General features: G+C 52.7%; 2 protein-coding genes across 2 annotated transcripts; both read right to left on the bottom strand.

The window, feature by feature from the left end:
- Positions 1 to 5,796: 5,796 nt before the first annotated feature.
- LOC101763093 lies at positions 5,797 to 7,579 on the bottom strand. The gene is made up of 2 exons (XM_004982130.3): positions 6,706 to 7,579; positions 5,797 to 6,427 (listed from the first exon to the last, which is right to left on the bottom strand). The coding sequence occupies exons 1-2, from the start codon at positions 7,262 to 7,264 to the stop codon at positions 6,033 to 6,035; spliced, it is 954 nt and encodes a 317-aa protein (XP_004982187.1). The 5' UTR covers positions 7,265 to 7,579; the 3' UTR covers positions 5,797 to 6,032.
- Positions 7,580 to 13,942: 6,363 nt separating this feature from the next.
- On the bottom strand, positions 13,943 to 14,413 carry LOC101758259 (ocs element-binding factor 1). Its single transcript, XM_004986260.1, has one exon. It carries the CDS (start codon positions 14,411 to 14,413, stop codon positions 13,943 to 13,945), a length of 471 nt encoding a protein of 156 aa, XP_004986317.1.
- Between the last annotated feature and the right edge of the window lie 1,757 nt (positions 14,414 to 16,170).

Here is a 16,170-nt window from a genome sequence, read left to right as displayed (position 1 = left end):
GCTACAGTAAATACTTGCTAATGATGGATCATTTAGGCTTCATAGATTCCGTCTCGCCGTTTAGATTTCCACTTATGTAATTGGTTTTGTAAATAATCTACATTTAATACTCCTAATTAATATCTAAACATTCGATGTGACACGTGCTAAAAATAAGATATAGGAAGAAAACGCCCCCTTAGCTCGCTCCTGTGGGGGAGCTAAATCGGCTCGCCCGCCCGGCAAGCTCCTCGTTGCTCGCGCCGCCAAGGCGAGGCAAAGCAAGGCGAGCAGGCAACGGAAGCAAACACGCCCAGTTTCTCTCGCGCACTGGGAGAGGCCCGTGGACAACAAAGCTGGTGGGAGATGAAAGAAGGCCCACTCGGCTTCATGAGCCCTCGAGTTCGTTGACCCGATCCATTCATGCACAAATGGGCCAGCCCACCGGTGCCAGTGGACTAGTGGAGGCACAAAATCCTCCTCTCATTTTTTTTCTTTTAAGAAAAGGCTGAGGTGCACTCTAGTCTCGGGAAATTCTTTTTTTTTTACCCAAGTGCATTTAACTCAAAATGAAACTTAAAAATGTGAGGCATAAATCCCACGTGTGTACTACATTATTTACCTAAAATTCTTGCAACTTCATAATTGTTGTCCTAAAGATCACAGTTGTGCACATCAATTGCGATCAATATTAATATATTACTCCCTCCGTACCAAATTACTATTCGTTTTTCTTAGACAAAACGGATAGTAATTTGGAACGGAGGGAATACGATGTAGCAAAACGAACCACTGTGTGCGTCCAGCATAACCTAGAGATAAGTTGCTCCTATTCTACTCCTGAAGACGCAGAGTGTGAACGTTGGCAGTTGAGAGAAAACAATATGCTAACAGCCTTTTCAGTAAGAGAAAAAGGTTTTACTGATCAAGTACCAGACAGAGTCACACAGGTATACGATTTCCTTTCACATCCGATCTACTCGACGAGGCAGCCTTTCCTGCTGTCTTCCTTCTCGTCATCACGAGAAAACACACGAAACACATGATCGTGGAGGCCTGGATGGGTGGAGGAATCCTCCAGCAGGCAGTGGAAGCCGACCGGTACGGAACAAAATTCAGACACAGACGACGCACGAGGACACGGCCATGCCTTCTAATCAGATGGATATAGATAGATTGCGGCGAGTAGAATCCCCGCAACGTGCGCGGCTGCCGCTGGTACGTCGTGGGCGCGGAACAGCGGCACGGCTCGTCCGGCTTGTTTCGTAGCGCGGCGCCCGCCGGCGTTGTCCCTCTCGCGCCGCTTGGCCGCACGTGCCGCGGATGGCGTGGGGACGCCCGGGAACAGGACAAAACGGGAGGTTGGGTAAGGGTTGCCCAAGGGCATCCGAGGCGGGAACCGGAAGCAGAGACAAACTGCCGGCTTCGGCGGCAGCGGCCTCAGACGATGGAGTGGAAGAAGGCCGGCGCTTCCTGCGGCTGCATGTCCGTTTGCGTCTCCGGAAGAGGCTTGAGTCCATGGATGATAAGTAATCTGCTGGCTTTTTGCAGGTTAATCTGCTGCCTCGATCAATCGTGTCATCACATCGTTACTCCGGGCAAATACACTGTTCAGTTTGCTGGCTACGGATCCAATTCACTGCGATCGAGCAGCAGCGCGACGCCGCGCCGCGGCGCTCTAACATTGATACACTAGTACACTGCCAGTCTACCACCGGAGCACACAATCTTGGCACGGTGCATCGCAGGCACGAATGCCAAAGCCGCCGTAGGCACAGCACCGGAGCTGAGCACACAATGTTGGCACGGTTCAGGGCAGCGTACGCACGAATGCCAAAGCCGCCGCGCACGTAGGCACAGTACATGACACCACTGGCGGGCTGCCTTTCCAGCTTGAAGCCTGCAAACGCCTGTGCGGAATTGATGGCCCGCGCGGCCGTAACGCTGTGCGACTGGAGACTCGTCACTGTTGCCCGCTCCGAGGCTGCAGAGGCAGAGCGCAGGGTGACATACACGCATGCACTGCAGGGTGCTAGTAAACCTCAATTTCGTCCCAAACAGCTAAGCTAAACCCGCGACCAGAATTGGCGCGGTAGCGCCGACGTGCGTGGCCTCGCGGCGTCGCACTCGCACGCACCCCAGGAGCCCAGAAGGTGCCTGCGCGCCGGCTTGGGCGGCGCACCAAGTGGCGACTGTTGGGGCACATGTTGCTGCTGCCTGGGACTTGATTATGCATATCCAGCCACCGGCGACGACAAAAGCAATCGTGCATCATGAGTGCGATCGGCAGCTTCCATTATATACTGGTATGCAGGGGAAGGAAAATATCCGTCCAGGGATTTCCCCGGATCTGCCCGCCGGGCTGGCCAGCGCGCGTCGTATCTGCACTGCAGGTGGGCAGTACGGACGGGGTGGGTGGACGGAGTATGCGTCGTGTGATCGTGCCAATCAGAGTTTGAGGATTAGACCGGTGACCCAGCCGTCACTGGCTGATGTCGTGCAGCCAGCGTGCGTACATTCGTGCGCGATGGGGTGGGCGCGGACAATTGGAGATGGCGGCGAGGTGAGCGCCCACCGTGGCGGGGCGGGCGGAGAACAGGAGGTTGCCGGTTGCCTGGGTGGGGATGCGGTGGGGTGCCATCAATATGGTGCTGGGGCGCGGTGTGGGGTTTGTACCGCCGCCGTACGTGCGATCTGCTGCTGCCTGCGCCACCGCCGGGCAATTAAATTGGGGCACATGCCCATGCCCGGCCGTGTGACGCCGGAGCCGGAGCCGGAGCCGGAGCGCGCGCGCCTGGACCGCCACGGCGCCACCCGCCCGCCGTTCGTGCGCGCCCGGGACCCAGCCACAAACGCTGCTGATCCATCATATCATGTGGCCCTCCCGGGCGGCCGGGCCGCATGCACGGACGGGCGTCCCACTCCCAGCCATGCCTTCTGGCTGGGTCGCAGTTGCTTCGTCCTGCTCCGCGTACGCGCTGCCGCCGTGGCCGAGCAGCACGTACGGCTAGTTTATCCAAGCGGCTGGCCCTCGACTCGACTGAACGTGTAGGAGTAGTGACCGAGTGATGGATCATGGATGGATGATCTTGCTCCGGAACGAAGCATCCGCTCGGTGAGACTTCGAGCAAGTGCGCGTCTAGGCAACCGCACCCACACGTACGTACGTGCCTTGTCGTTACGGAACTCACAACTAACCATGTGCACATGTACTCCGTCCTTCTCAATGCCACGGCTTTGCCACCGGCAGTTACGACGGCGGAAACGGCCCACTTGAACTGGATGAACGCCTGCGTGCATGCATGTCTTCCTTTTCATCAGGGCCCGCTATGTCCTGATAAGGTCCCGTATACCTCCCTAACGTGGCGGAATATCGACGCAAAGTTCTCCGGCGAGAGGCCACAAAACGTGGCGGAACATCATCTGGAATGAGAGAGGAAGAAGATGGGTCATGCAATGCATGGGCACGGATTGTCGTCCAATCGATTGCTAATCCAGTCCTCGTCATCACTTCATCACTGCTGGAGAATGCGCCTTCAGCATCGGATCCAAACCTCCTTTAGTACCGGTTGTGCAACCGATATTGCTATTTCGGTACTAAAGGGGACCTTTAGCACCGAGTCAAATAACCGGCACTAAAGGCACCCCTTCAGTACCGGTTGTTTATACCACTGCTACAGCTTCCAAAAGCGTCTGCTTCTCCAAGAATCACAATTACAAATTCCTTGTGCGCACACGGATTTAGCAAGAATAAAAAAAATTCACAATCACATGAATCACGGTAAGAATGACAATCACAGATTTCACAAGAATCACACCACGAATCACAAGAATACATTTCGCAAGAATCACTATCACATTTCACAAGAATCACAGAAAGAATTAAAATCATAGAGTTCACACGAGAGCTTCGACTGCGCCGTCGGACCTCCCACTGCGCCTCCTCACCCACTTGCCAGCAAGCGCCGCCGGGCCTCCTCACACGCTCGCCACAGCAGGGGCCGATGTACTGGTGGCAGCCAAAGGACACGCCACGCCAGAAGCGGCGGGGATTGGCGGCCTGCGCGCCAGCAGCGGCCAGCGGCCCCGGAGGCCGACCAGGGAGGCCCCCCGCGCCCTCAGGGGCTGGCGGCCCGCGCGCTGGCAGCGGTCGAGGTGCCTTTGGGGGCCACGGTTCCCTCTATGGCCAGCAGCCCGTGTGCCAGCGGCGGCCGTGGTGCCCCCTGCGCTCGCGGTGGCCAGTGGCTAGCGTCCCGGGGGCCGCCCAAGGAGCCCCCTATGCCCACGGTGGACGGCATCCGGGGGGCCCGCTACGTCCTCGGGGGCGGGTGGCCGGGAGGCCCCTTACGCCTGCGGCAGTGAGAGAGGAGAGTGAGAAGAGAGTAGGCTGTGTGGAGGGAGGAGTGGCCGGTGGGAAGAGGAGGGTGGGGTGATAAGGCCGGTGGTGTCGGTGGGGAGATAAAAGGATAAGTCCGAGTGGGTGGGGAGATAAGGGAGAGAGAGGAGTCGGAGAGAGCTTTTAGTACCGGCTGGAGATTTTCCCGATATTAAAGGTCCTCAGGTATATTAGTACCGGTTAGAGCCTCCAACTGATACTCATTGGTAACCTTTAGTACCAAGTGAAATCTCCACCCAGTACCACGAGAAACTCCTCGTTGACTAGCTGTTAGGCTCGGTACTAATACTCACGTAGTACCCGGCGCATCGGGCGTACGTGCCGATGGCGAAATGCCAATAAATGCCTCTTGTCCCCATCTAACCGCCGCTCCATGACTCACACTGCTGACCTGCTGTGCGCATCCAGCTCCTGAATTCCTGATCGGTCAAAATAAGCCCGCTCCATATTCATCTACTACTGTTTTCTGCACCTTCATTGAAAAAAAAGGAAATGGAAAAAAGGAAACAGATGATCTAATGCAATTGCTGCCCCGTGCGCTTGTGCTACTGCTAAAGTGCACTAGATCATCTGTTTTCGGAGTTGTGTCACTCTGTGTCCATCCAATGATCCAACTAACTAAGCCGAGCCGGCACAATACTGACTTTCAGAGAACAGACCGCGGAAAACGGGTCAAGAAATAGAAATAAAACTTCGCATCCCACATTTTGTGCTGTCGCCCGAGTGTTCTCTGCGTATATTTTTTCCCCCTCGACAGGGAATCACTTCACCTCCTGTTGAGCTTCCAGTTAGTGCTACAGCAGCAGCCAGGAGTACTTGTCACCTTAATCTATCAACGCGCAGCTACTACTAGTAGTTCAGTAGCATGGGGGCAACTGCAGGGGTTGTACTGCCAACCATGAGCTACCACTTTGACTCCCTAATTAATGAAGATCAACTTGCACATCAACATGGGCGCTGCAGGAGGGCATCCTATAGACGATGCTTGTCCTCTTTGCAAAGGACAACAGGGGCTTTGCCTCTCCCCCAGTCTCCCTCGTCCTCTTGATGCGGTGTGGTGTTGCTTCCATTGCTATTCCATTATAACAAAATGGGCAGACCCCATCACTTAACAAAAAGCCCATGCTTTTCTTTATATGGCCATGCAGCCCTCACCTCTTCTGAGTTCTGACTTTGGGGGCCACAACAGATTTGCCAGCTGCTGCTGCTGCGTTTACGTGGAAAAATGGTTTGTTTGCTGCTGAATTTTATCTCTCCTGAAGCATGGCTAGTCATGAACAAGCCTAGCTAGTTAGTCTCACTTTCTTACTAGTAGTCCTAACCTAACAGGCACTTTTGCAGCTTTGATCTTTCGCACCTGCTTTCAAGCATAAAAGTCTACACATTGGCATGTTTAGTCCTGGGTCTAACCTGCTGCTGTGTTAACAAAGGATTAAAGCTTGTCCTTTTGCCATCAATATCATATTTGCAGAATTTATACTACTCAGCATGGAACCCAATGCAGGAAAGAGAGCAGCTGTCCTAGGCTTTGGAGTCTGGGGGGAAAAGAATTCCACATCGAGCCTGCCTCAAATTGTACACATCCTCTACTAATATTTTTTTCCCTTTCTTTTTGACAAACAAACCCTTATCAGTTTCTCTCCCTCTCCCTCTCCGATCAACAAGATGTTGCTGCCGCCGCCAATGTACAATGCGAGGTGAGCATGTCGCAGACGGTCTCCCTCCTGATGTCCTCGAAGATGAGGGTCTCTATCCTGGCGCCGATCTCCCTCACCTCCGGCTCCATCTCCCGCCATTGCCGCATGGACCGCGACAGGTCCAGCTCCATCATCGCCGGGATCCTTGAGATGTCCCCCGCGATCTTCTCCCACGACGAGATCTGCTCCTCTATGGACCTGCCGTTCCTGACCGCCTCGTCCTCGGTTTCGTCCACCTCCATCTCGCAGAACTTGTCGTGGAGGTTGTAGCTGAAGCTGAAGCACGGGGAGGCCGGGCCCAGGAAGTATTCGGAGGGTGGTGAACTCCCGGAGGTCGATGGCTTCTCGTCCTCCCCTGTCACAAGAACAGACGAAAGAGATTAACATCATGCTTTTTTTCGCATGCTAACCTGCCACTACTGACGATTCTGAAGAACACCCGGCCAATGAGGCAATGATGTATAAAGACAAAAGTTTTGGCCTAAAAGAGGACAAGGCACATTTGCAGACAAGAAAGTGGTAAAGAAAAATCTTTAATGATAACAACCACGCAGGGGTAGAAAGATTGCACAATGTGGTAATTGTAACAAAGCATAGTCACGGAATGGCAGTAAGATGTGAGTGAGTGCTTACATTGGGAATGCACGGGCGACTGGTCGTCGTCGTCGGAGTGCAGCTCGAGGACGGAGACCGGGCTGAGCTGCCGCGACGAGTCCACGTCCACGTCGGCCTTCCACCCCATCCGCTCCTCCTCGTCCGCGTCATCCTCGGCAAACACCATGGCGCGCGGGTTGCACTCGCCGCTGTCGCCGAGGGAGCGGCGCAGGCGGCGGAACTCGCGGCCGCAGCCGGCGCCCGCGCCGGAGAAGCAGCCGGCGGCGCCGAGATCCTCCCAGCGCAGCACCCGACGAACGGCCCGGCCGCACAGCACCTTGCTCAGCGCGGACCGCAGGCCGCTCCCGACTCCCGCGCCGCCGCCGGCACCGCCGCCGCTCTTCCGCTTCTTGAACCCGTGGCTGCAGAGCCTGAGCAGCCGCCGGCACGCGGCGGCTGGGCAGCAGCCCAGCCATCCGCCGGCGCCGCCTCCGCTCGCGCAACGGCCGCGCCGGGGTCGCCTTGCCTTGGCGGCCTCGACGAGGAAGGGCTCCTGCTGCTCCTGCAGCAGCTCCGAGAGCCTCCTCGCGGCGGCCATCGCCTCCTCCTCGCTTTCTTGGGGCAATGCAGGCGCGCGCAGGTCGTAGCAGCTCACAGGCCGGTCAGGATTAGGAAGGCACTGCGGGCGCCGCTGCCGCTGCTCGTGGCGATGAAATGACGGCAGAGCTCATGGAAGCGGCGGCGGCAGCATGGCTGGGCCTGGACGCGGGTTCTTGTGCGCATGTGACGGCGAAGGCAGTGGGAGGAGGCGAGGAAAGGGGATCATAGCATTCTCATATCTTGGGGCGGTGGTGTGGTGCGGGCTCGGGTCGGGGGTCCCCGCGGAGGTTGTTGGGTAGTGGGAGGGAAGTGAGTGACGAGTGGGGGAGGTGGGCGAGTGTCCGAGCGGGCCAGCGGGGAGTGTGTGGTCATAGAGGTGGTGGTGCGACCGCGCGTGGAGGGAGAACGGTCTCGTCTCGCGTCTCTCCGGCTGTGCAGTGACAGGGGAGGATTGATCTGATGCGTCGCAGTGTCTGGCATCGCATTGTTGGCAGCAGGGGAAATGTGCGAGGTTTTCACCGTCTGTCTGAGCGTGGTAAAAATATTTCTTTTCTAAAAGCCTACTACTGTCTAGGGCCAAATTTCAAAGTACAAGGGCTGTCATGAAAGTCGTATAGAGAATGCCAGATCATCAAGACCGTACTGCAGGGGTAAACATGATGGCAATGCCTCTTGATAGTTGATACAGCGAAAGAGCATGATAAACATAAGTGGTGCTTACTCACAAATGTTCAGAGAGACGTAGATAAACGAAGTCAATACATAGAAATGAACACTGGATTTTTTTATTGACTAAAGATTTACAATGTGCCTCGAGCCCGTAGAAGCATTTGTTATTCTTTTTGAAATTGTAGAGTGTCTAATGAACACTGGTGAAGAGGATTTCAGTTAGCATACGGTTGAAACCGATGACATATGAGATGCCCGAAGAAGCATGGTGCAATGAGATTCTGATGCACGACCCATACAATACAAGTCTTGCAGTTATCTTAAAGTATATCGCTGCTTCAAATAATAATAAGCCAACGAGTCAACTGCGTAACATTAGATGCCATCTGAACTTCTGGAGACGCATCAGCATTCAGAAAACCCAGACATACCCATTACCCAGGCTAGAGAGACAGACAGCCACCGGTAAACGGCAACCACAAGGCTCCAACGAAACACCCACAGGTTGGCATGGCACTGGCAGCAGCCACCTGGCCCCCCTGGAACGTCGATACAGAATCAGTGAAACCACCAGCCTTTTTTTTTTTGGTAGCAACCACCAGGCTTTTTAGCCTGTCCAAAATTGCACAAAACTGCTGACACCGCTGCTCCTGATGAGCTTTTGACGCGTCCGAGAGATTCAAACTCCGAGTCAACACTGGGATTAACTCGATGAGGGGCCCGGGTTGTCAGTGGCCCTCGTGCCATGCAGCTGTTGCTACCTGTTAAAAGTTTGTTCGCAGCACGGTTAGCAGTGGAGCACTTGCACGCCTCTGCCGGCTTTTCTGCACACCCTATGCACAGTCCGTGCAGGCGAAGCCATAGCCAGGGCCCCCAAATCTCTCCGAGACTCTCCTCCGCTTCAGAGGGACAGCGCGAGGGAACAGTCAGCGATGCTATGCTAGCACCACGGCCCCCACTGCTTTTTTCTTGTACAGGCAGGGGCGCAGGACAAAGGTCTGAGGGCTCCATGGTGGCCATGGCTACTAGTAGTTGGCTATGCCCCCTGCTCCATCAGCTCTTGCAAATGATGGCGCTGCCGGCCGGTAAGCCTGTGAGCTTGTAATAAGCTTTGTGAGCTGTGAGTGGTACTGTGGCAGCTGCCGGCCTCTCTCCTGCTCTGTTTCCTTGCGCTCATTGGGGAACTTTCTGCTGGCGAAACTTATGGTCACTAGCTGGAATTTTTTTTTTTTTTGAAACATCGCTAGCTGAAGTTCCGAGGATGGACACGCAGCTCAATGGGGTGAGTGGGTGACAGGATCAGAGAGAGATTCAGAGCGGCGGGGAGATTGGTCCGGTCGCATCGGATTGTGTCTGATGAGTTTTTAAAATGTTTTGTTTTGTATAAATACCTGCAACTTTTGAACGGTGAATGAGTGACTGGCATTCCATTCAATTGAAAAGCGAAAATGATTTGAACAGCATACGTCCGTTCCCCTTTTCCACCCGGCTTTTAAACTTTGAAACACTCGAGTGCTGCTCCTACGATTCCAAATATTGATCATTTTAGCTTTTCTAATTATGTGAAACCATATATTTAGAAAAGCTAAAATGATCTACATTTTGAAACAGAGGTACCGTTCCGCTAATTTGTGGGTGTTCAGTTTAGATAACGTGCCACATGGTAACATATCACGACGATTATGTTTGTTCCACTTCTAGCATTATGGCATACCAGCTTATACTGAAGTTGTCACATTTTCTAACCCACGTGTAATTAAACACGGCATCTTCTCATGCCACCATATATCCGCCACCATATATCCGTCTAATTGTTTTTGTTCCCGCGCAAACTGGAGCAACTCCATTAGCGTGCCGAGCGCAAGGCGATTGGTGTCTTGATGTGCTACTACGATTTTTATCATCTAAGCTTACCAGTTACCACCTTCAATAGATTGCCTTCTAAAAAGCTCAATTATGTGGTTGTTCCCACTCCAATGAGATTTGTAGATTTTATCCTCGGGAAAACCTTCTTCAGACTCGTTCCTATAACCAAAGAGAAGAAATGAAGTTGAAAGATGAAAGGGGCATATGGCCCTTCCTTGATGCTAGGATCCAACCTAGTTTATTAATCAACCAAGTGTAATACGCTGACTAGGACATTATTATGAGAGTATCGACAAATCTGAGGAACGGTGATGGTGAGTAACATCATGATCAGGCAAATCAAACTTAAATCTAGTCTTATCTTGTCGTTGGTCGTAACACTGGCTGAGCTATGCGTTGATCAAAACTGAGCTATCGCCCATTCGCCCCCTTCCTCCACACTAGCCTCAGTGCATCTTTGCAGGTTGTCGTTGCTGCTGAAACGAACAACATAGAGAAGTGCAATCATATACATAGGCTAGTTTTGTTCCTAATCATCAGTAAAATGACCTTCACATCGGATTAATGCTTCAATCCGGAAATTTTTGTTTTCCAACAGTTTCTGATTTTTGTGTCTTGGCTTTCTTCCCTAAACTTTAGCAGTGTCACATTAGATGTTCGAATGCTAATTAGGATGACTAAATATTAGCTAATTATAAAACTAATTGCAGAACCCGAGCTAATTCGAGAGATGTATCTACTAAGCCTAATTAATCTATCATTAGCAAATGGTTACTGTAGTACCACATTGTCAAATCATGGACTTACTAGGTTTAATAGATTCATCTCGCGAATTAGACTCCATCTGTGCAATTAGTATTGTAATTAGCATATATTTAATACTCCTAATTAGTATCCGAACATCTGATGTGATAGAACATCCTCATTGTCAGTGAAATCCTCTTAACATTAGATCGATAGTATCGTGTCAATTTTCAAATCTGGATCGTTTCCTGTTCAACAGAGTCTGCCGTTTGTATTGCAATTCACTTTTTTTTTTGACACACTCATACGGACACATGCTTTTCTTTTTGTGGGCGCGTGCTACGGTGTCTCGTAACAGCGTGCAAATATGCCGCAATCGCATTCCCATTTGCGATTCTACAAAGAAGTACTCCGTACAAACCAAACCGGTATCGCAACGTTTTGCACAGCAGAAATGCTAAACTTGAAGCAACGAAGGAAACTAAATAAAAAAATTGTTGGCCGTGGATTGTACGAAATATCCTTGGGAGATCCCATGTCTAACAGGAAAAAATGCACCTTTCGAACAGTTTGGCTGATCTGACCGCTGGTGACAGTTGAAGCTTTGAAGGCGCGTTTGGTTCATGGCACTACAGTTTAGTCTCTCTCATATCGAATGTTTATATACTAATTAGAAGTATTAAATGTAGTTTAATTATAAAATCAACATAAATGAAGTCTAATTTGTAAGACGAATCTATTAAGTCTAATTAGTCCATGATTTGACCATGTGATGCTATATGTGCTAATCATGAATTAATTATGTGATGCAACAAATGTGTGCTAATCATGAATTAATTAAGCTTAATTGATTCATCTCGTGAATTAGCCACGGCTTATGCAATTAGTTTTATAATTAGCTCACATTTTATTCTTCTAATTGGTATTAAACGTCTAATGTGACTCGAAATTAGTCCATGAATCTAACACGCCTGAATCGAAAGGCCGGCAGCGCGGCTCGCAGTCGTCTCCGCCGCCCGGACTCCGGAGGGGAGCGCCGCTGCACCGGAGCCCGGACACGTCGCCGTTTCCATCACTGAAATCAAGAAACGGAGCTCGCCTGACGCCTGCACCGGTGCCTTGTGCCTGTCTGGCATGACTGCATAGCACGGGTTGAGCTGCTGAACGCGGACGTACGCCTCGCCCATTTGGCTTGTTGCACAGGCACCCGAGCGCTGGATGCCGCTCGTGGCCGCGTCGCATGCCTTGACTCCTTGAGCAGCAGGCCATGGATGTCTGGGTGCGCCCACGGTGTACGGTGTCGTCGCAGAGGCATTCAGGTTGGGCCAAAACTGAAAAAATTACAGAAGACAAAAGAACACTTAGCCCACTATATACTACATAATAACAAAGAAAAACAATAACAAAAAAAGGAGGTCATCAGTCAAAAAGCTGGATTAGTAAAAAACACTCGAGTAATGGTTAGGAAAAAACAGTTACGGAGCTTTTTTTTAGATAAGGGGTGTTTGATCCCGAGCTAAATTTTAGCTTCTGTCACATCAAATATTTGACACTAATTAGGAGTATTAAATATAGGCTAATTACAAAATTAATTTCACAACCCCTAGGCTAAATCGCGAGACGAATCTATTAAACCTAATTAGTCCATGATTTGACAATATGGTGCTACAGTAAACATTCGCTAATGATGGATTAATTAGGCTTAATAAATTCGTCTCGCGATTTAGCCTAAGGGTTCTGCAATTAGTTTTGTAATTAGCTCATGTTTAGTCATCCTAATTAACATCCGAATATCCGACGTGACACGGACTAAACTTTAAACTTTAGCTTCAGCATCAAACACCCCTAAGTTCTCCAGAGGAGTCGGGCGGGGAAAGGAAAGGAAAATGGTCTGGTGATGGTGATCGTCCGCTTCTCTGGGCCACAGAGGCCTTGTCATTTGGGCCAATCTCACAAGTCCATCATAAACGATGGGACGCAACTTGGTGGGCCAGGAATGCCAGTTACTCAGTGGACCTTAATTAAAGACCCAAATCAGTTTCAAAGGCGTACCGAATCTGAGGCGCGCGCGGTCTCGGGAGGCGTATCGCTCGCCGGGCCCGCTCTCGACGTGGTGACGGGACGGACGGCGACCGAGCACCCACGGAATCAACGGCTAATCCCGCTCGAAAACGATATTAACGCCCACCAAAGCAGAGCGGCTTTGGTGACGATGGGCGCATTACTAATTCTCTCCCCCCCAAAATTAACGTCGACAGCGAGCATCTGCGACCTCTTTTAATCAGCACACCCAACAACGACGTGCGTGCGTGCGCTAGCTCATGGTCATGGCCCAGCATGCCACTCGCCACACATGATCAGGCCCGAATCGATCGACAGGTCGATGGAGACGGCTCAGGCCATCACACTGTGGTGATTGAAGTGATTAGTGACTATCGATCATTTCTGAATGATAATTTAACCGTTGAAACTTATATAGCAGTTTTAGAGTTTCGAAACATATCTCGTTTTTGTTTTTTTAAAATCTATAACCCACTAGAGTGATTTGAAGCATTGTTCGAAAAAAAGGTAATTTGGAGCCTCTCCTCACTTGAACTTTTTTTTTTTATCTAGTCAAGGGCTAGATTCTTCAGGGCTACAGGTTTTGGAATTGGAGGTTCACCGAAGTAGGCGGTCCCTAAAGGGAAGGGAGGTCGATGGCAGTAGGCTGGCTCGACGCAATAGGATATTGCGAGGCACGGTGCCGGTCAAGCACGGCATCGACAACGCTACTGACCAAGAGTTGAAGGAGGCCGATTGAGCAGCATGGGAGGGGGCGAAGATGGCAATGGTGGGCGGGGCATGAAAGCAGCAGCAATGGGTAGGCTAAGATTTCGCCGGTCACTGCCGAGAAGAAAGTAGCTCAGGGGAGAAGAAACCAACATCGGTGTCGCTAGGTAGAAGGCGAAAGGACTGATCAGTTAGATGCCAAACGGACGGCTTGAAAATTCAAGTGAGGGAGAACTGCAAATCATTCGTACGCAGGAATGTAGCACGCATCTAGATATAGACACGTTTTTTTAGTTTTGTTCTAAGTCAAACCTCATTTGTAGAAGAATAAAATTAACCAAGGGAGCAGGAACGTAGCACGCATCTAGCCATCTACGACAAGTAAACCGTGTAGATAGATGACCCGGCCGTTTAGAGTTCCACAACAATCTTTCAAATTAATCTTTTCGCCAAAGATTTATGATAGTAGCATGTAATGTATCTACTGTACATGACTTCAGGGCCTACGTCGACTGCATCTCGTTCACCGGCAGCTCGTGCACGCTCGCTGATTGATTCATGAGCGGAGCGCAGCGGATGCATGCGTTGATTTCTCGCGCGCTACGCGATCAACGAGGAGATCGTCTGCTCAATGTCCAGGAACCCGAGGCTGCAGTGCCGCGGCGTGGTACAGACGGCCGAGCGCGAGCGCGCGGCTGGCGGCCGCGAGCCGGCGGGACAGCGCGGCGGCCTCGGCGCGCAGCCCGGCGTTGGCGAGCCGGACGAGTGCCAGGCGGCCGCGCGCGGCCTGCGCGCACGCCGCGAGCTCGCGCCTCCTGCGCTCCATGACCGCCGCGCTGCCCCGGAGCTCGTTGAGGCGACGCTGCTTCCGCGCGCGGGAACGCCGCGCGGACTCCCGGTTCGAGATCCTCCGGCGGAGTCGCTGCCCATCGTCGCACCCCGCCGCCGCGGCGTCGGCGGCTACGACCTCCAGCGAGGACGCCGCCGGGGTTTCAGTTGGGAATGGGATCGCCGTAAGTTCGGATCCGAACTCGAACTGCGGTGGCGCCACCTCCGAGAAGCCATGCATGTCGATGCAATAGTAATCTGAGAAGTCCATGAGGGGCAGGACGGTAATCGTGTGCTTATCACAGGAGGAAGAGAGGAGAGCGAGGGAAAAGGGAAGGAAGAAGTGAACGGCTGCGGTATTTATAGAGGGATTAGAGGGGTGTTTCTGGTATTTTATTTGTTGAGATGATGTGGTAGGTTGAATATTGTACTCCATCCGTTCCAAATTGCACGTCGTTTTGGGTTTTCTAAGTTCATAGATGTTTATATGCATTTAGAGGTGAGGAAACACTGACATAAAAAGAGCTCCATGCCCCCGCATCGTCATGTGCGGGTAGCTCCCTTGCCTCCCCGCCGCAAGCTCCGCCTCCCGAATAAAATGCCTCCGCCACCACCGGAGCAACTAGCCAAAAGCGCGACGAGCTGCGAGGAGGGTGGCAGCGGGGCCAACTCGGTTCCTCCCCACCTTCTTGCTCCTCGGCCCCCTCCTCCTCATCTTGTTCATGCTCTGATGTGCCTCGTGCTTAGAAGCCATTTTTGCACGGTAGTGGCCTGATTTGTGTGGTGGGCGGTCGGATCTGTGCGGGGGACGTTCGGATCTGTGTTTGTGGCGATTCTGGTGGTGGTCCCCATGACCCTTGGCGCGGCAGCGGTGGTGGTGTTGGGCTCTAAGCACTTGGCTCAGGGGCCTGTGCTCGGTCGCTGCTGCTCACAGGGGCCGAGACAATGGCTTCCCGTGGCCCTGGGGCGGCGGCAGCGCGGGTGGCCTCGCAGCCTTGCTTGCGGTTGTGGCTCCCCTGGAGGCCTGGTGTTGCCCGAGGCTGCTTTTCCTTCCCTAGCAGGTGTGTGGCGTGAGGACGATGCACGTGGTGGCGCCCGGTGGCAGCGGGGACGCCTGCGTATGCCACTAGCGTCCATTGGGGCGATGGCTCCTGTTGTTCGGTGAGGGCAAGTGGTTGTGCAGGCCGTGCGGCAGCGGCAACGCGTGGGGTGGGTATGCGGCTCTTCGGCGGTCGCGTGCGGGGAGTGCTGGAGAGGAGACCTTGCGGTGGCGGTGGCATGTGGCGAGAAGGTGGCCGCGAAGCGGTGTTGGCCACGTTCCAGTGGTGTGCGGCCGGCATGGTGGACGAAGATAGCTTCGTCGGCGCCCGGGGGCTGCGGCAGCCGCAGCGGGGTGACGGTCGCGTGCTGGATTAGGTTCGTGGCGGTGGCCAGGGAAGGCGATGGAGCTACAGTGGCGAGGGGAGGAGACTTAGCCGGTAAAAGCCTTGTTCGGCTTTCTTGCTGGGCTGACAGCAATGATGTTTTGAATGTCATGTTCCCTCTCGGGGGTGTTGTTGAGGCATCACCACTCCTCTTGACATGTCTCCCAGGTGAAAACCTTGCCCATGGACTCTTGGGCGGGCGACGGTGGTGCATTTTGGCGCCTTTTACCTCCCTGGAGGCGTCACTTTTGGGGGTCATGTTCTGACCTATCCACTTTGTTGGCAGCTCATCCACGTGGCAACGGCAGTTTGGGTTGTCTTGGTGGCGGTGGGATCGTGCAGGACATGTGGATTCTTCTTCTCTCGCACTTTCCCTTTGCATTCCTTGTTCATGCCAGCGTCCATGAGTCCACGCCCCTACGATGTCTCGCTAGGCATTGTTGGATGAGGCATATCGCTTATGGCTTCTTCGGTCACGCATAGCGGCGGCTGTTCTGATGTGTGGTCATCTTCTCCGGCAGGATTGTAGTGTGTTCCGGCACCCAACGCTTAGTTGTCCTGTTGATGTCCTAATCCAACCTATGGTGGTAGTGTTGTTTGAGTG

The sequence above is a fragment of the Setaria italica genome, chromosome IX (genome assembly GCF_000263155.2).
Source record: "Setaria italica strain Yugu1 chromosome IX, Setaria_italica_v2.0, whole genome shotgun sequence".
In the NCBI taxonomy this organism is placed as follows: domain Eukaryota; kingdom Viridiplantae; phylum Streptophyta; class Magnoliopsida; order Poales; family Poaceae; genus Setaria; species Setaria italica.
This window is presented reverse-complemented; position numbering and strand designations above follow the sequence as displayed.